The following is a 20,394-nucleotide window of genomic DNA, read 5'->3' as shown; positions in this document are numbered from 1 at the left end:
AGAGAAAGAAAGAAAGAAAGAGAAAGAAAGAAAGAGGAAGAAAGAAAGAGGAAGAAAGAAAGAGAAAAAGAAAGAAAGAAAGAAAAAAAGAAAGAAAGAAAAGAAAAGAAAGAGAATTTGTAACTCACTGTAGGTTATAAACCCAAAGCTGGCTTTTAGGGTTATGGTATCCTTAAGGGAAGTAAAAATAATAGCTAACATTTATCTGTACTTACTGCGCACCAGGCACTGTTGTAAATCCTTTCCATGTATTAACTCATTGAATACTTGCAACAATCCTAGGGGCCAGATATTAACAATATTCTAACTTTAAAAATTAGGAAAGAGAGGCACAGAGAGATAAGTGATTGCCTGAGATTGTGGAGCTAGTAAAAGCAGAGTGGAGCCCTTAGCATGGGCATTCTGAGGCAGTCCATATTCTTAACCACTATGCTATGCTGCCTCTAAAGGAAGGGAGGGAGAAATGATCACATCCTCTGCCTTAGGACATCTCCATTGTTCTCTTTCAAGTTTCCATTCCCATGCCAAATTCATTCTTCCCACCACCAAATGCTTTATTTCAGGTATTCCCTCCCTTTTGCCAGTGGGCCATTCCCTGAAGACTGCTTTTAGCATAGGTAAGAGTGACTTAAAAGGTTAATGAATGATGAAGTGGAGGTGTAGTGTCTGTGGTTGAGTGAGAGTGAACCATCTTGATAAACAAGCCTGGAGCAGCACAATTTGTAGCTTTTTCATTGTCCTACTTCTCCAATTTGACACCCCACCACTTTAGGCTAAATTACTTTAAAATTGACAATGACTAGGTCACTGTAAGAATGACTCTCTAAATCTGGCTTGATGGGTTTGACATTAAGTAGATCTGGCCCTTAAAAGTTGCTCATTTTAATATGCACAGATACTGACCCAATGTCCAGCCCAAACATAAACACATACACACATATATTTCAAAAGAACAGGGTATTTTCTGGAATGCAAGTCAGAAAAACCCTAATTGCATAGCTGATCCTTTGCCAGAAAGCTTTAAATGACTCGATTATACCACTAAAACAGGTTAAAATTTTTTTTTTGTCTTTTTGAATATTTGTTAAAGGAAGTGTTATGCCCAGACCGTTTATTCCCCGAAGAAGACCACCAGAGTCCAGAGTCAAAGCTAAGCAGCAAGGATCTTTATTACAGGTTCGAACCTGGAACTCTCCCTCGCTCGCGAAACGAGACGGGCAGAAGAGCTCCCCCACTGAGCTCCGAGCAGTGTTATATAGTCTAAGAAAAGTGGGCATAGAGTTATTATACAAATCAGATATATGATTGGCTAGTGTTTGAACAAGGCGATTTGGCTAACTATGATTGGTTCCCGCCATTTCTGATATTTCGGTTCAACCTTTGAGGCGGGAGAGCAGCAAGAGTTTATCTTACTTAAACACGTCTTGTGACCTTGCCTCAGAACTTACAAAATCTCTGGTATGTGCAAAACAAAATCTCTGGTACGTGCAGAAAAACAGGTGCTCACAGAACTTAGGAAATCTCTGGTATGTGCAAAGATTAGAGAGCAGAACAAAGGTGTGTGGGGGGGTCGGGTACACATCTATCTTTGTGTCCTTTCAGAAGCAGTTAACTGTTTATTCAGGTTTTCCCCCTTTTTGGAGGAAATCTCATTTTGGAGAATTTTTTCTTCATGCCATATACAGAATTTGAATATATAAAATTTTTGAAGTTGAAAAATCTCTTTGTAGTAAAGTGCTGTGTAATAAGAAATTCATAGCTTTAAGAGGCTCACAGTAATATCAAAGTTCATAACTGATGTATCTATGCCTGATATATTACTATATTTGCTGCAATTATGAGCAATGTGAAGTAATTTATCTTTATGGACAGCTGCTTAACTTTTCTAGTTAGAAATCATAGCATATTTGCCTTATGTTCAACAATGTCACTGACACGATTCTATACACAATGGCCTCATTCGAAAGGCCCCTTTCAAAATTCTATGATAATTCATTACTCTCTTAGCACGGAAACTGAATCTTAGTGTTCATGACCAAGACACAGATGCCTGTCATATGTTTTTCATTGAGTTGCACCTTCCACTTTTATTGAGGCTTGTTTCATTCAGACAAAAATCTCATTGCCATTTATTAATAAACTATTATTTGGACGTTGTTTGCTATGCTTCTCAGTGTCATCTATATAAACTCTGTTCCCAGGAAAACAGACTCTGAAATGGTGATTACCATGCAGAACATTTATAGGGGAGTGCTCTGAGAAACAATACCTGTTAGGGAGTGGATGAAGCAGGATTGGGCAGAGGAAAACTCTGCACTGTAATGCAGCTGTGAATAAATAAAACAGCCTCAACTAATCTCACAGGGACCTCTGGAACTGGGATGACCCTTCAGAGTCATCCTACCACAAGGGACCAGGCCTTCATATCTCCATGAGGACTAGTCATTGAATGCAGGTTGTCCACTGGGAGGAGCAAAATGTTGAATGAGGCCATTCCCTTTGACCACAGAAAATTTCTATAGGCAGGCTCGGCTCCAAACCAACAGCTGAGAGAATGAGTACCTAGGTCCTGGAGCGGGGATTTGGGCAATGTATCATCATTTCCACTATAGTCTACCCCAGCACTGTTCTAAGTGGTATGCTTTGTATAATAAGTTTATCCTATGTGGAAACAGCTTCTCTGATAAGCTGATTGATCTCTTGTTCTGAGGTAATTTATAATAAGAAAGTTAGTAAGAGGATCTAACATGTCTGTGATTTACTGGTTTCCCTGAGGGATGGTGCCATTCTTCAGGCCCAGCATTAGCTTCTGTTGCTGGCAGATTTCACATGAGGGCAGTGTTGAATGATGCATAGCTTCTATCCCTCACCATAGCTATTCCATTTACGTGCCTACTGGATCACACTAGAGTGACTGATGACAGAGGCTTGATGTCATATGTAGCTGAGCCATTCTCTCTACTTTGTGTTTTATTGCCTCTTTTGTGATGAATGCTCTCATGGACATTAACATGGGATAAAAAAGATGTTTATACTTTGTGCCCAAGTCATGTGTCCACTACTCCAGTTCTTATCAAGGCTGCAATTGGTGTACATCATCTCTGTGGCAGGCTGAATAATGTCCCACAAAATGTGTCCCTATCCTAAACCCCAGAACCTGTGAATGTAATCTTACATGGGCAAGGAACTTTTCAAATATAATATAATTAATAATCTTGAGATTGGGAGATGATCCTGGATTATATGGGTGGGCCCAATGTAATCAAGAGTCCTTATAAGAGGGTGAACAAGGTCAAAGGTAGAAGAAGGAGTGGGAATGATAAAAGCAGAGGTTAAAGTGATGTGCTTTGAAGATGGAGGAAGGGACAATGAGCCAAGGAATGCAGGTGGCCTCTAGAAGCTAGAACAGATTAAAAAAATAAAATGTCCTCACAGCCTCCAGAGGGCACCAGCCCTGCTGACACCTTGACTTTAGTCCAGTGAGACTGATTTTTGACTTCTAACCTCCAGAACTTTAATTTGTCAACACAAATTCTTGAGCCACTAAGTATGTGATAATTATTTGCAACTATAACAAAAAGGCAAATGCAGTGTCCCTCCTCTACCACCTATTCTGGATTTCCTTCATCTTCAGCTAGCACCTCTGTTGATCTAAGTTGCTTCCTAGTTGAGTTACTCAGATGAGTTCCTGGACTCCATTCCTTTCTCAGGATGTGACTGCTCCATTGTCCATTTACCATCAAAATTAGGCAAGGGAGTACCAAGAGATATCCCCATTGTGTAACAGCAGCCTACTGTCTTCTAATGATCATGGCAAATTACTCCTGCCAGGTTGGCAACTCCTTTCTTAATCTGCTGGTCCCTTGACACAAAGAACCTGAGGTGACTGGGCTGTTGGGCTCATGCTACCTGCAAGGAATACAGTACCATGCAGTGGTCACTGTTTTAGTATGTGTATTGCCCCTTGGAGGATGGTGTTTCATCCTCAACAAGATATAAGGTTGAGTTGCTTCTTTGCAAGCCTCCTCCATTGATTTATCAGTCTAGTAGTATTGGGGTGGGGGCAGAAGAGGTTATGGTATGTGATAGAACCAGTGAGTCCCACAATCATGTGCCTACTGCTGTACATCCTTTGCTATAAAATGGTTATTTAGTTTGATGCAGTGTTATGTAGAATCCTATGTCAGCAGACCAAATACTCTGTGATCTCTCAAATAGTGAATCAGGCTTAAGCCCTGTGGGCAGAAAAAAACAAACCCAACCTTGAATTACATGTAAATTTCACTCAATATGATTGATGTCCCTTCTAGGGTGGAAAAGGTCTAATGTAAATAACTTGCCACCAAGTGATTGATTTGTTTCCTTGAGGGATGGTGCCATTCTGAGGACTCAGCAGGGGCCTCTGTTGCTGGCAGATTTACATCAAGGCAGTGCTGGGTGATGCCTGGCCTCCATCCCTCGCCATGGCTACTCCATTTATGTGCTGACTGGATCACACTGGAGTAACTGATGACAGAGGCTTGGTTGGTGTCATTTGGCTGAGTCATTCTCTCTGCTTTGTGTTTTAGTGCCTCTTGTGTAGTGAATATTCCCATAAGCATAAAAGATGTTTATACTTTATGTCCAATCCTATGTGTGGATCCATGCTTCTTACCCAGAGCTCCTTATTTCCAGTTTCTCAATCTTTCTTTTTCTTTTTTCAGGCCCTTGGCCATTCAGCCAAGTCATTTCTCTTGCCACACAAAATTGATGATCAGGTGCATGGCTGAAGCTCTGACCGCTGGGAGAATGTTCCCTCACTTTTGTCTTTCAGGGTCACCCCTGAGTAGGTGTATACATAAGAGAAGTCAAATTTTGAATTGTACCCACGTTTCTAGCCAACCCATCAGTAAACCAAGTTGAGACATTTTCCTCCTCTGTCAACTGGCCATGAGGGAATCCCTCATGTGGCCATAAGTGTCACCTGAGTGTAAGATGTTATTTCTATAGTGGTTGATGACACAGGGGTCCAGGTCACCTGCTCACACAGCTTATTTGTGCACTCTGGCCTTGTTCATGTCTGATCCAAAATGTACCACTTCCTAGTAAAATACTTGAACTTCAAAAGTTAAGAAAAAACTCAAGCATAATATGAGCTAATATGACATATTTAAAGCCAAATGTATCCATCATATCACTTTATATAAAGGGTAAAACTCACCTATTTTTTTTAAAAAGACTTTTAGATTAGATCATCAGGCAAAATCCAGCAAAGAAGAGACATGTATTTAATGACTTAGAAAATGTAAAAATAGGCTGGACATGGTGGCTCACACTTATAATCCTAGCACTTTGGAAAGCCAAGGTGGGGAGGATCACCTGAGCCTAGGAGTTCAAGACTAGCCAGGGAAAAATAACAAGACTCCATCTCTACAAAAAAAAAAAAAAAAAAAAAAAAATTAAATTAGCTGGGAATGGTGGCATGCACCTGTAATCCCAGCTACTCAGGAGGCTGGGATAGGAGGAATCCTTGAGCCCAGGAAGGTGAGGCTGCAGTGAGCCATGGCACCACTGCATTCCAGCCTGGGTGGCAGAGAGAACCTGTCTGGAAAAAAACCAAAAATTAAAAATTAGAAAATCTAAAATAAAAAGGTGCAAAATTAAACAATGATTTACTTGACTATAAAACACATGTGAATAATTCAAATTAAAGCAAATCATTTTGATGTTTACCACAAAACCATATCACATATTCAAACCTAATATATAGGCTATTTCTTTTCTTTGTTTTTTTTTTAACATACCATGCCAGATTCACAGATAAAGCACAGAAAATGATCCTTTGACACAGAAAATCAATGCTCAGTCAAAACTAATCCTCTTTGCTTAAAATTGTGAGAAACAGTTTGCCCACTCATTTGCTAAGGCAGGGCCCTCTGTTCTCAAGTGAAGACCAGTGAGGTCTACATGTAGCTCCACTATGCTTAAATTGTTGATTATGATAGAATCGTTTGGACCCAGACGATGATCAAGGACTTCTGTATACCCTATATACTAGGCATATTTTTTACTATTAAGAATCATTGAATAATGCTATGAAATTGTTTCCTAGAAAGTTATATAAAGAGAGTTAATGACTCATTTGATACAATATAGGCTATAAAAGAAATTTTAAAAATAAGAATAAAATAGGCAACTGATATGAGGAAAATGTAAACCAAAAGGAACAGGGATCATGTTCTTTAGTCAGATAAGAAAAAAATTCATGCCAGAAGCATTCAGTAAAATAAAGGCACTTTGTTTTTTTAATGGATTCAGTTCACAAGAGTTATAAAGATTAAGAATATCTTTATGTTAAATTACATAGCAATAACATTCACAAAAGAAAAACTCCAGGAGATACCAGTAAAAACAGATAGACACGTTAGTTGCAGGAAATGTTAATTCACTTCTGTTGGGCCACTGTAAGGTCAAATAATAAGTAAGATTATAGAGAGCTTAAATCTTCCAAAATCCTTTTATGGAATTAGCATAAAATTAATATGAAACCTGACCAAATATTGATGCGAAAAATTTTAAATAAAATAGTAAAAACAGAATTTAGCAGCACATTAAAAAATTATTTCCCAAGATCTAGTACAACACGTTCCAGGAATGCAAAGTTAACTAATATTGAGAAATTTGTTTCTGTAATTTATCATATTGATAGATCTAAGGACAAAAATATTTGATATATCTATAGATGCTAAAAAGGCATTTAATGAAATTCACAATTTATTCTTTACTTAAAAATAAACTCAATAAAATAGCAATAGATTGATACCTCTTTAATATTGTAAATTATAATGTTATAAAATCTTTCACCCAAAAAGCCAGCATAATGCTTACTAGGGAAATTAAATCAAATATATAAACTTTGAAAATGGAAAGTGATGCATTCTATATGATTTAAAACATTTACTGTATTTTTTTTTTTTTTGGTTTTGACCATAAAATTTTACGCCAAAAATCAGGAACCAAAACTAGGAACTAAGCTAGCATTCTTGTTCTAATTACTTTTATGTGAACTAGCATAGAATATTCTAGCCAACATAATAAGTCGCGGGATATATAAAATATATAGATCTCAGAAAGGCTGCATAAAACACAAAAATCTTTCTAGAAAACCCAAGATGATGAATTGAAAATTTATCATAATTAAGTATAGTTAAGCTAAACAGCAAGTTACAAAATAAATACAAAAAGCAGGACATGGTGGCTCAAGCCTGTAATCCCAGCACTTTGGGAGGCTGAGGTGGGCAGATCACGAGGTCAAGGGATCGAGACCATCCTGACTAATGTGGTGAAACCCCGTCTCTACTGAAAATACAAAAAATTAGCCAGGCGTGGTGGCACGCTCCTGTAATCCCAGCTACTTGGGAGGCTGAGGCAGGAGAATTGCTTGAATCGCAGAGGCGGAGGTTGCAGTGAGCCGAGATTGCACCACTGCACTCCAGCCTGGGTGACAGAGTGAGACTCCATCTAAAAAACAAAATGAAACAAAACAAAAAAACCCAATAGGTTCATTTAATCAGCAAAAACTAATTAAAAGTTCTAATGAGAAAAAAATATTTTGTTAACAACAACAACAAAAAGACAAAATACACTAGGAAACACAGTTAAAAATTTGTGAGGCTCAATAGCAAAGACATGGAGTCAACCTAAATGCTCATCAATGGTACACTGGATAAAGAAAATGTGGTATATATACAGCATGGAATATTACACAACCATAAAAAAGAACAAGATCATGTTCTTTGTAGGAACATGGAGTCGGAGTCTATTATCCTTAGCAAATTAATGCAGGAACAGAAAAACAAATACTGCATGTTGTCACTTTAAGTGGGAGCTAAATGATAAGAACACATGGACCCATAGAGGGGAGCAACACACACTGGGGCCTATCAGAGGATGGATGGTGGGTGGAAGGAGAGAATCAGAAAAAATAATTAATGAGTACTAGGCATAATACTTGGGTGACAAAATAACATGTAAAACAAACTCCCATGACGTGAGTTTACCGAAATAGCAAACTTGCACATGTACCCCTGAACTTAAAATAAAAGTTTAAAAAAAATTCTGAAGCTTACATAGAGAAAGTTGCAAAATTAGCATTGTAAAATAATTGAGAAATGACAGACAGAAAAGACAGCCCTGAAATAGAATCTGATATATTTAAAACAATTACTAGGAAATGAATTATTCACTAATTGGTAGCAGGAAGATTAAGTTAGCTATTTAGAAGAAAATGTACATGTCTACTTATTTCCATAAATACCAGATAGATTTAAGAGCTAACAAATGGTTAAAAGATAAATTTCTAGAGTAATAAATGTTGAGTGTTTTGTGAAGTTCTTTTTAATCTGGAAAAAAGCAGAGATGATTTTTATTCAACTTTTGAATAAGGAAAACTTGAAGTTAAACAAAAATCTGTTACAGGAATCACACAGAAAGAAAGGAGAATGTGTGGATGATATCTGCATGTGCTTAGAATGCCTCTGTGAAAACATAAGGATATGCTGAACCTGGCTCCCACTGAGGAAGGGGACTGGGATGGATGAGGAACAGGACTGACAGGGAGATTAACTTTTCACTGTAAACCCTTTCTTTGCATCTTTTGAATTTTTGTACCATGTTTATCTATTACCTTTCAAAAACAATGTAAACAACTTAAGTTTCCGATTTAGAAAAGGAAAAACAATGAGGCCCCCCAAATTGACAAATTTAATTACTTAAAATCTTAGGATGTTGTTGAATAGCAGCAAAAAAACAAAACAAAACAAAACAAAAAACAAAAACAAACAAACAAAAAACAAACAAACAAAAATAATGAAACATGGAGATATATTTGCAGCCAAATGTCAAATGTTCACTTATTATCCTTAATAGAAAAATACATTGTACCAAAGAAGATTAAAAAAAAAAATGAGGTCACCTAAAGAAAAATATACATAAGGTACAGTGGGTAGTTCCCAAAGGAGAAAATACAAACAGCCCATAAACACAGAAGCATTCAACCTCACTTTTGGGCAAAGAAATTCCTAAGCAAAATAGCAATAAGATACTGTTTCTCACTAACAAATTAGAAATATTATAAATACTCTGTTCTTGTAAGTGTACAATAAGATCTTGCTATTACCCAGCTAGAGGGAGTTCAAATTCGTAAAACCTTTCTGGAACATAGTTCAGCATACCTAATTTGAGCCTTAAAAATGTTCCTGTCCTTTGTCTCAGAAATTTTCACTTCTGGAGGCTCTAGTATATAAATAATTTGCAATGTAGAGAGAGCTTCATGCACAAGATGTTTACTGCCCTATTAGTTATAGCAACAGCAACAGAAAATTGTTACAACTGGAGTTTGGTGTAGTGCCGGAAAATCCCGTCGTTTCCCGTCTCTAATCTCACATGATGATGTCAGGTTCTAAATACTTTCCTGCTCTATTATGTTTTCAGTTTTGTGAGTCCACCATGTGAAGTTCACAGTCAGACCAATTTTCCAAATTAATGCAATGGGCCTGTTTTTAACATTTAGATGTTTTGGGGGTCCCATTATTTCTCAGTAAAGATGATCAGGTATTTGAGGGAGAATTAAAACAGGGGAATGGAGGAAAACCTGGTTGGGGAAAGCTAAAATGGGTTTTGTAGTTATCTGAGTTGAAAAGGGAGAGATGAAATGATGTGTTCCATTATGTCCAGAAAGAGGGAGAAAACTAATGAGGGGAAATTGAAGGGTAATTTGAAACATTTCACAAAAGTTGCTGAAATGTCAGAGTAAAAAGTAACCCCTGCTCTGTAATGGACTTAGAAACCGAAATAGTCTAAAGATTAAACCCACTTGCAAATGAATAGTTAAGCGCCTGTGGATTCTCAGGGATCCTTGTCTAAGGGTGATAGTAGAACCTGCTCCATTTTAGCATGTTTGAGTATCTGCCTCTTCCACAAGATTAGGATCTCCAAGGAAGAAAGCCTTTACTGTATTAGGCTTAACACCCTCACCCCTTGGCACACAGCCTGGTGCACCCATTTTCTAAATGACTGAGTTAGTATTTTGTCCTTTGAAGGATAACTTTCTAGAGTACTATTTAATATGAAGATTTTCTTTCCAAACAGGATTACCAAACCAATAACAATGACCAGGCAGTAGTTGAAATCTGTATCACAAGAATCACAACAGCCATCAGAGAGACTGAATCTATTGAAAAGCATGCAAAGGCCCTTGTAGGGCTCTGGGACTCCTGCTTGGAACATAACCTGAGACCCTTCGGGAAAGATGAAGACACTCCTCATGCAAAAATTGCATCTGATATCATGAGTTGCATTTTACAGGTATGTCAGTGTTCAACATCAGGCTATTTGATACTGAGTTGGCAGCCTAGGTGAACCTGTGATATCTCTGAACCAAGAGCCAATGTTTCTGTAGCATTTAGATACTGTAAAAAGACACCACAAGCCATCAGTAGCTAAGCTGGGAGGGCTGGTAATTAATAAACTGAGAAAGTTCTATAGAGCTCCTGCTACATGCAACACACACTGTAGGGAATTCAAGTGATACCGCTGCAAGCCTCAAATCTGTTTGAAGAGTATACATATACAAAATTAAGAATAAAGCAATATGTGCCAAGACCCACAGGAAGAGTACTAAAAAATTCAGAAGAGGAGAGATCTCTTTCATCCAGGGAGAACACAGTAGAAACAGAAAATGAACTGAGGGGCAGTGAGCTCGGGGTGTAGCAGGGAAAGCGACTAAGTCATTTCAGACATATTTCTATGCGTATTGAGAATTTTTCTTGATGGCATTTGCCTGTTCTGACCACAGTTAATTCTTTCCTATGGTGTAAATGTGAATTTGGAGTTTTGGCTCAGCCACTAATGACTTGTGTAAGACTGCAATGTTGGGCAAGTCACTTAAATTCTTAAGCCACAGGGTCCTCCTTGTGAAGTGCACGTTAAATGACATTGTCTATGACAAATTTACCAACCAGACATGATGATAGGTGTTTCTCAAGAAAGAATTTTATGATCAAATAAGCTGGGAAACAATTCGTGTTTTCCCTTTTGAGCGATCACAATGTTTCATGGCACATTAAAGTTTCTGTAAAGTACTGCAATAAAGAAAGCTGGTTAACCTTGTTTAGGCCAGCATTTTCCAGTCTGATTTCACCATGGAATCTCCTTTCTCCTCCCTACTCCCAACACAACACTGTGAAAATCCCTCAGAACCTGTGTTCCACTGAGCACAGGTCAGGAAATTCTGGTTATGTTAAAATGCTTAGCAGTGCATGTGGCAGCTGATATAAGCATCCTTTATTCTTCTTCCTTTTTTCCCCACAGTTGTTAATGATTAACTGGATCATATTATACCTCGTCTGCTCAGTCTAGGAATTGATCAACTGAACAAAAGACCCACATTGTGTCTCCTTCATCCCCAGGGTTAAGGGTAGGTGGGGAGAAAATGAGGATTGCAGCAAAATTAACAAAAGATGGATAGTCCTTGATAGAACACCAAAGACCCAAATGCATTTGCTCTTCATTGATTATCTCAGTATATTATTGATATATATCAGAAACATAGTTTATTTCACTCCAATATGCACTTTAACAGACATCCAGACAATTTAGCCATCCTATCCCTCTCCCCCTGCAGGTTCAAAACCACTGGTCTTTAGGGCAGCACTATCCAATATAAATCTAATACAAGCCAAACAGAAGCCAATTACAGAAGTAATTTTACAGAAGTAAATTACAGAAGTAATTTTAAATGTTTTTGTCCCAGGGTAAGTGGGGGAACAGTGGTGAAGAGGGAGAAAAAGAATACAAATATATTTATTACCACTGAACTGTACACGTAAAAATTTTAAAGATGGTAAATTATATATGTATATTTTGTCTCAATTAAAAAATTAAAAAGAAAAAATTATAGTAGCCACTTAAGTAAAAATAAAGATGAAATTGATTTTGATAATATATGTCCTCAATCCATTGTATCCAAAATAGTGTCATTTCAACATGCAATCAATATAACAATTTTTTAAATTTATTTATTTTATTATTATTATTATTATTTTGAGATGGAGTCTCACTGTGTCGCCCAGAATGGAGTGCAGTGGCGTGATGATCTCAGCTCACTGCAACCTCCGCCTCCCAGGTTCAGGCGATTCTCGTGCCTCAGCCTCCCGAGTAGCTGGGACTACAGGTGCCTGCCACCATGCCTGGCTAATTTTTGTATATTTTTAGTAGAGAAGGGGTTTCACCATATTGGCCAGGCTGGCCTTGAACTCCTGACCTTGTGATTCATCATTTTTTTACACAATTCTTACATATCTGATGTGCGTTTTAGTGCCTCACTAAATGGACTAGTCACACTTCAGATGCTCAAGAGCATCCCATGGTCAGTGGGTCCTGTGTTAACACAGTTTTAGAATAATCAGAGAAAGTTTTCTGGGTGGAGATCGTGTTAGGAAGGCTTATGAGCAGTTAGCAGGAATTTCATTAGATAGGCTAATTAGAGTGAGAAGACAGTCTACATAGGAAAACAGCTTGTGCAAAAGTACAGATTTGTGAAATAAGACCAAGATCAGAGAATTGTAAGCATGCTACCTTTCCAAAATGCCCATGATTCTAACATTTATGTTAGATGGGATGTTTTATTCTGCGTAAAGCATTATGTCTCCTACTTAAAGGGGATGGGATATGGTGTAGGGAATTAAATGCTTTTGAGAAATTGAAATGCTCAACTCACTGATGAACAAGACTTAGTGTAAATGAGTTTGTAAGATTGTTGAGAGCAGGGTTCTGAGGTCAAGAGCTGATATTTTGGGAAGCAAAAGAGAAAACGACTGAAGACTAGTAGGCCCCTTGGTTAAGAGGGACAAGTCAGGCAGAGAAGTGGGTAAGTCTAGCATGTAGGACCAGTGTAGGGATGAGGTGTTCATGGTAGGGCCTCAGAAGGAGGCAGAAGCCACTAAAATGGAAAGCATGAAGGCCTAAAGGCAAACTTGCTTTCAGCAAAGTTCAGCATCTTGTCCTGCCCACCCCTAGGAGTCCCAGAAAGGCAGCCCCAGGAACCAAAGGCAAAGCTGTGGTCATAGCATTTATATTTAGCTCTCATCAGATTTTAAAGGGAAGTTTTTGGCTTGCAGTAAACACTGAAAGGATGATTTTGGTATTACTTGTAATTTAGGTTCCTTTGGGGAATGTGTAGAAATCCAAATGACTCATTTTCTTCTATTTTTTTTTTTCAGTAAAATGAAACAATAGACCAACTTTCAAAAGTTAGACACTCAGCATTTTTAGCTTTACACAAAATGGAAGGAAAACAAACAACAAAAAATGAGTGATTCCCTCTCCACCCATCCCATCTCCCCAGATAAGCAACCCAGGGTCTTACTATCTGATCAGGCAGAGGCCCAGTCATTTCTTCTTCCCGAACCCTTGGCCATTTCATTTGATTTCTTTTTTTCTGGCCACTTCACTGTCATTTTAAGCTAAATGTGTACATACACACACACACTTTTCTTTTTGTCCCCCAGATTTCCTCTTGTCGGTCTACCCTCAAACCTACTTCAGGCGACCATTCCTTTTCCTCTTTTAGTTGGTAATTAGACTTCTTTTCTTGGTCCCCAAATTTGTGAACTTGCCACATTTACCTTAAAATAACTTTCAAAATTCCAGAACTCACCTTCTACTCTTTCCTCAATACAAAATCACTACATATATGGGGCGTGCACTTATGAATTTGTTTTTTGGCTTCGGGCCATATGTTTCTACACATCCTGTGTCCTTAGACAAGTCTCTCAACTTATGTATAAAATAGAGAATTGAATCAGATCACCTTCCATGTCATCTCCCAGTCAGAAATTCGGACTCCCTGAGGAGACTCTAAGAATAGAATAGCAAAGAGCTTTAGAGCTTGAGGCTTCCATGTCATTTGGATCTTGGTCTTACTAAGAGGAGAGATTAGCAAGGTATTTTCTCTCTCTCAATTTCTGTTCTGCCATCTCTAAAGTTGGGATAACAATACCTTCTGCTCGGGACTGTTATGAAGGTTAAAAATGATACTGCATATACAGTGTTTACATAGTACAATTGCTACATAGTAAGTACTCAATAGAAATAGTGGTTTGTAGCTAGCAAATTAATCCAGGCTTGCACGGCAATGAAAACAAGCATCCAGCTGGTTCCATTCAAGACATCAAACTATTGGAGTTTAGTACTTCTCATTGGTGGTGGCAGGTACACGTGAAGAGGATCTTTTATTACGAAAGCAATCTCTATCTGTGCTCTAGCCACTATATGGAAGTACCTAATTCAAAGCACAGCTTACCTAGAGTTAACAGCTTCCTGTAACCCTCTGACCAGATATTTACATGGAGTTGGCCATCCCCACCCCCACTTTTTTTTGCTCCTAGAAAAATCTGGAAAAACAATATACCCATACAATGTGTATTACATTAAAGGATAAAAACAAACTTGACAAACTTGATTAAAATTAAAATGTACCTCAAGGACATTATAATGATTGACATAGCTGCTGTTCTAGAATGAAATTCTAGAGAATTGACAGGTCAACCATCATGAAGCCTGGCAGCCAATGCCTGGCTTTATCCTCACTCTACTGCAGTCACAGCCTCTTCCCCAGCCAAATCACTTAGCAGAGCCATTGCCATGTATTTAATCAGCTCCACATTTCATCTTCCCTGCATCTCTGCTACCACTGTTGATGACTACATGAAGAGGGAAATAACTAAAGCAGGGTAAGAGGGGTAATAGAAATAATCTCCAGATCTGCTGCCGGAAAATCAGAAAGTGTCTACTTTTCCCTCTTTATAGAAGGACCCGCTGTTCCTTCTCCTTGATGCCACACAGTCTTCTCAGTTCTTCTTCCCCAGTCAATGCAATATGAAGGTTTAAACTCTGCCCTTGCTGGTGTTGCATGTGAAGTGCCTCAGACAGTGGAGGGCATTTCCTTCACAACTCTTAGAGGTGGGACTGGTTATGCCAATCTAGCAGTTTATTCAGGAGGCAATCCCAGCTCCACTCTGTACCTAGTGTGGTCTTGGGAAAATTAATCTTTCTGGGCCTTAATTGCCTCATATGTAAAATGCCGATATTAAGAGCAGCTGCCTCATGAGTTTGCTGTGAAGAGTAAATTAATAAACTTTAAATAATAGACAAAATATTTAGAACATAGGGAGTTGGTATCATCATCATTATCACTATCTAGGAGACTAACACTGTCATTATTTGGGTGACTAAAATAACACTTGATGCTTTCTAACAAACTATTGATTTAATTATGTGTTATAGCCACTTTTTAAATATCCTGTCTCTCCTTTCCCCAAATTATAAGCCCTTTTATTCACTGAAGTAATCCCAGCACATAGAATAGTGCCTGGCATATAGTAGGTGCTCAAATAATATTTGCTGAATGGTTGAGTGAAGGGGCTTAGGAGACATGGCTACCCTCTGGCTTTCATATCAGCTACATTTCTCTCCAGAGTAGGCTTCAGTACCTAATGCCCAGATAGTGGCATGAAATGGGAGGAGACTGGGATGTACACTCCCAGGTTCCTGAGACCTGCTCCCTGTTACCTCCCAGAAAATATGCTGGGAAATCTTAGGCTTGTGTGCCAATTAGATTTTACATATAGCTATGCTGGGAAGAATGAACCATTTTATATGTAAATCCAAAATTGGTTTAGCTTTGATTGATAATGCTTGATGAATAATCAAGGAACCCTATTTTAATAAATGAGGTTTAATATTTCTTGAGCTTAATCAATTGTTATGGTTCTTACTTGAATTCAAGGCCTAAGAGCCAAAGAGCTTTTTAGTTGCTATTGCCTCAGATAGATATCTTTCCTACTTAGCTTTATTCTTCTCAATTTTAAAACACTGGGAAACATTCCCAAAGTGCATTTTCAAAGGGACAATTTCCACCAAAGTTCAAATTGGTGCTAATCTAGTTTAGAAATATAATTCTTGGCACCATAGAACAAAGCTCTCTTGTTTAACCTCTACAGCTAGATATAATTGTCCCCACAGGAAAGTCTATTTCTATGCTGCACTTCACTGAATTTGTTCCCTCAGCACCAAACTGTAAGATGATATTCATCCAACATGCTCACATCTGCACTGAGAAGCAAGGTCTGTCATAGGCTCTGGCATTATCAGCTGCTGTTAAAGTCATTTGTTTGTAAAACTGTAATCATAGGGCTTTCTCTGTATGCATGCCATTAGCATTTCTGTGACCCAAATAATTCTAGAGATGAAATAATTTCATGGGCTTGAGATCTCCTGCATTACCAACTCCTTTTGCTGCCCTTGAAAGTGAAGCTCAGCCACTGGATGTTGTTTGGTACCTGTTAGGTCCATGGGACCCTTGTTTGTCCAGGCTCATCTTAGCCCCTCAGCCGTTTGCCCAGGGCTTCTTGATACACCAGAAACTGTCTAGACACTGTCTAGTGATTCAGAGCCTTTTGTAGCAGTTTCTTGGTGTTTGTATGAACTATTTGCTCTTTGCTTGTTTCACTTTTTTGTCATATGAAAGATATCCAGATGCCGTGCTAGGAAAAAAAAATGAGTGTGTTAATTAAAAAAAAAAAAGACATATTTTGGGGGGATTTTATATACTTTACTTGGAACCACTTCAGAGACTTGAATGGCTGGCCACTAATTTTCTCTAGAACGTCTAGAATTGTAAAAAAGAATACGATCAAATTGGTTGAGATCACCTGTTTTTCATTATTACTGGTGAGTGCTAACTCACCCCAAGGTTTATGTAACATCAGTTACTGGGAATACTGATTTCCATTGATCTTTCACTATTTCTGTCTGTGTTCACAGAAAGTAAGGAACACTTCCCAGTTAATGCACTCAAACAAAAAAATTGACAATTTTGGTGTCTCAGCAAGTTACAAGTACACGTGCTTGAAGACGCATTCCTCTGATGGAAGATGTATGTCTCTCTATCTGCAAGTTGTTCTTGGTGAAAGACCCAGAGTAGATAAAATAAACTTAGGGGTGGAGTTCTTGGTTGGAAAGTTTTGAGAATAATTGTGTCATTGTGTTCAACCCTCAAAGCTGGGACAAGGATGATAGGGACAAGGATGTGTCATCTAAAAGTTGAACTAGCAGAAACCTACATGCAAGGAAGAGATTGGCTGCCTATAGGAGCAACCCAAGAAATTGCATAGGTGAGACTGAGATGTTTGAGGAATACCCAGTGCTCTAATAAGTAACTTTCTTGGATGTAAGTCAAGGGAGCAGGGACAGAATATAATTGAGAAAAAATGACCAAATCAATTAGGTTTTCTAAACACCAGATGTTTGATAAGTATGTTAACAAAAAGAGGATGCTCAATGTTGTGTCATTATTTTGGCATGTTTGTCCAGCACCACTAGGAAAAATAATGAATCTGATGAAAGGAAACTTCCAATGACCAGAGAAAGGGATTCAGTTACGGGGCAGGAGTCTTCTTTTAATCAGGTTTCACCATGGTCTACATGAAATATCCCTTAGGATCTCTCTCTGCTCTGATCTCATTTTGTGTCCATGAATGAACATTCTAGTTTCTAATCTGTCTCCTAGGTATCCTGCAAATGTGAAAGGGATACCCTAGGTCTGACCTATGAAAGCCTCTCACTGGTGTTGAGTATACTGGCATGCCTGGTTATGTACCAGCCTTTTGGAAATCCTTTGGTGTGAGTTAGCCTTAGTGGATCCAAACAATTTTTTGTGTTCCAACCAAGCACATGCCCTGACTTCTAAAGCTGAGGACTAACCCCTGAGGAAGGGAGCAGCCAGCCTCTCAGAGAGGTCTCAAAGCTCATCGTATCAGTCAGATCAGGCCCAATTAAATTCACTGGGAGGGAAGACAATCTAAACAGAGGCATTCAGGAAAGTCATCAGAGGACACTGGCTATGGGCTATGGTTCTGATAACTTCCATGATGTTAAGAACTCTAGGATGGGTAGGACAGAGGCCTACTGAGAGGAACTGCTATATAGACACATGATTTATCGCCAAAGAATAGCATCAGAGTTTTCAACACAACTGACTTAGTGGGGTATCAGGTTAGGTTGTGGAATACCTGTTTTCTCTGCCCAGTGGTCAGATTGACCCCTGCGTCTGGAAAATGGATGGAACTGCAGGAATGGATTAAAGATTTATCAGTTCCATTTTTGTTTCTAGTGACTGGGGAGGCAGAAATGCTTAAGTGCAAGAGATTTAATTGGCTCATTTAAAAAACTTTAGGAATATAACTGGCCTCAGGCACAGCCAAAGGCATTGGGCTTAAATGGTATTATCAGGATCTGGTCTCTCAGATAGAACCATGTTTCCTTGAGTCTCATACAGTTTGTCTCCTACTGAGGTCACAAGATGATGGCAACTACTTTTGATCCTCCCTTCTCAATACTTTAAATACAGCAGGAGAGAGAATCTCTTTCACAGAACCATTTCATGGCTCCTTAATTATAATTTGGTAACTTGTCCATCCTTGAACCAGGGAAATGTGATTCTTTCATTGGTCAGTGTCTGAGTCACTTGATCATCTTTAAGACAAAGGTAGAGATACCTTCATTAGAAGCACCTGGACAGTTTCACAGAGAAGAATTAGGGCAGAGTCTCCTGAAGAAAGATAAATGTATATTGGGCAGGAGTGTAAAAGGCTGATGATATGGAGATCGGAGAAAAATCATAGAATGATATTTTCTGTGACTTCAGGAAAGATTTTTGGACTGGATATCAAGATATGAATGTTATCACTCCCAAAACTCATTAGCTCTTTAAGGAACATACATTTGAGTGCCTCATGTATCCCATAATATTTATTTTACCTGATTCCCATACTCAGTGTGAATAGACAAGTCACTTTCCTGACATTGTCACCACCATTATTATACTCTTGGCTGCATTGACTCCACCACTGTGTGTCATTGTCCTTCGTAGAACCCTAAGACAAGAGTTGTTTATATAATGCATGTGTACAACATGCAATCCTGTATTCATACTAACTTTTGAATCTATTTAAAAGAATAGCTAAAATCTGAAATTACATAACTGTGCTTTTGTGATATGAAAAGAGGTCATATAATATCTTGATGAATTCTCTCCAAATACAACCCTGTAATCAGAACCCAGACCAAAATTAAAAATTAATGAAATTGAGCATATTTTCATGTTTTGGGGCTTTATTTTGTAAAGTGTCTGTTTAAGTCCTGCTTATTTTTCTATTTGATTGCCTGTCTTCTTTTTCTTGTGGATTGGAAGAGTGTGTGTGTATATATATATATTATATATATAAAAAAATACTTTTATATTTATAACATATTATATATAATATTATATATATATATACACATACACACACACACACATATATCCAAAGGTTTACTAGTACCCAGAACATATTATAGATATCTTCTTTCATTCTTTGGATTATCTTTTTACTTTTTAAATTGTATCTCTTAATGACTAGAAGTTCTTGATTTTATCCACTTTATGACTTTTTTATTGTTAATTTTTGAGTTAGTTTAAGGAAGTATTTGTCTACTCTGAGGCCATGAAGATGTTCTCCTGGGTTGTCTTCTCTGTCTTGTTTTATTTTTCACCTTTAGATCTGCAATCTATCTGAAATTGATTTTAGTTACGGCAGATACAGGGGTGGAGATATTATTTTCCCCCATGTAAATATCTCATTGACCTAACTGCCCCGTTTCTATTGCTCAGGAGTTGTATGTATCAATGACAATTTTTATCTCATGTCCTTTCTTTTGTCCTTATTGTAGGATTTGAATGTATAAAGGCAGAATTCTACATTTCATTCTAAGAATATAATTTTCTCTTTAAGCCACAGGGAAAGTTAAAGAATGAAAGTGGTCCTGGCTTTGCATTGTATTAATCAGGATACAAGCTCAGTTACAGAACAAAGATCTAAATATAACAGTGGGTTAAGCAACACAGAACATTGTCTCTCATCAAATAATGCAAAAGTAGAAGTCCAGGACTATTTCTCCCAAACACACTGTGCACCGCACAGTTTTTTTTTCTACAGTTAGTCTGAGAGGTGGGGTTGATGGCCAGGGGCAGTGAATATGTACCATTCATTTTTAAGAAAACAATTCGTTGACCAAAATGTTATGTGATAGAAAAAAAAAAAAAAAGAAAACAATTTGTATTTTCTAAGTATTATTCCTTAATTTGGTAACTAAATGCTAATAGGACTACTTTATATGTAAGGATATTTATATTCAGTCACAAAGTAAATCAAGAAGAGAATTATTTTAGGATCCAGAATACCTTTAGGTTTTAATCTTACGTTCATTTTTTTTTCCTCTGAATCTAATTAGCTGAAACTTTAATTTTTAAGATAG

At 37.8% G+C, this 20,394-nt stretch overlaps 1 protein-coding gene across 3 annotated transcripts in view; it reads left to right on the top strand.

The window, feature by feature from the left end:
* VEPH1 (ventricular zone expressed PH domain-containing 1) overlaps positions 1–20,394 on the top strand; it is a 45,617-nt gene that overhangs the window by 23,798 nt on the left and 1,425 nt on the right. For all 3 annotated transcript variants that reach the window (XM_011976459.1, XM_011976460.1, XM_011976461.1), the window contains one exon: positions 10,129–10,344. In XM_011976459.1, the coding sequence (XP_011831849.1) occupies positions 10,129–10,344 (216 nt within the window). The remainder of the gene's footprint in view (positions 1–10,128; positions 10,345–20,394) is intronic.

This window comes from Mandrillus leucophaeus, unplaced genomic scaffold (assembly GCF_000951045.1).
Source record: "Mandrillus leucophaeus isolate KB7577 unplaced genomic scaffold, Mleu.le_1.0 Scaffold1665, whole genome shotgun sequence".
Classification (NCBI taxonomy): Eukaryota; Metazoa; Chordata; class Mammalia; order Primates; family Cercopithecidae; genus Mandrillus; species Mandrillus leucophaeus.
The sequence above is the reverse complement of the archived record's forward strand: the minus strand, read 5'-3'. Positions and strand labels throughout refer to the sequence as shown.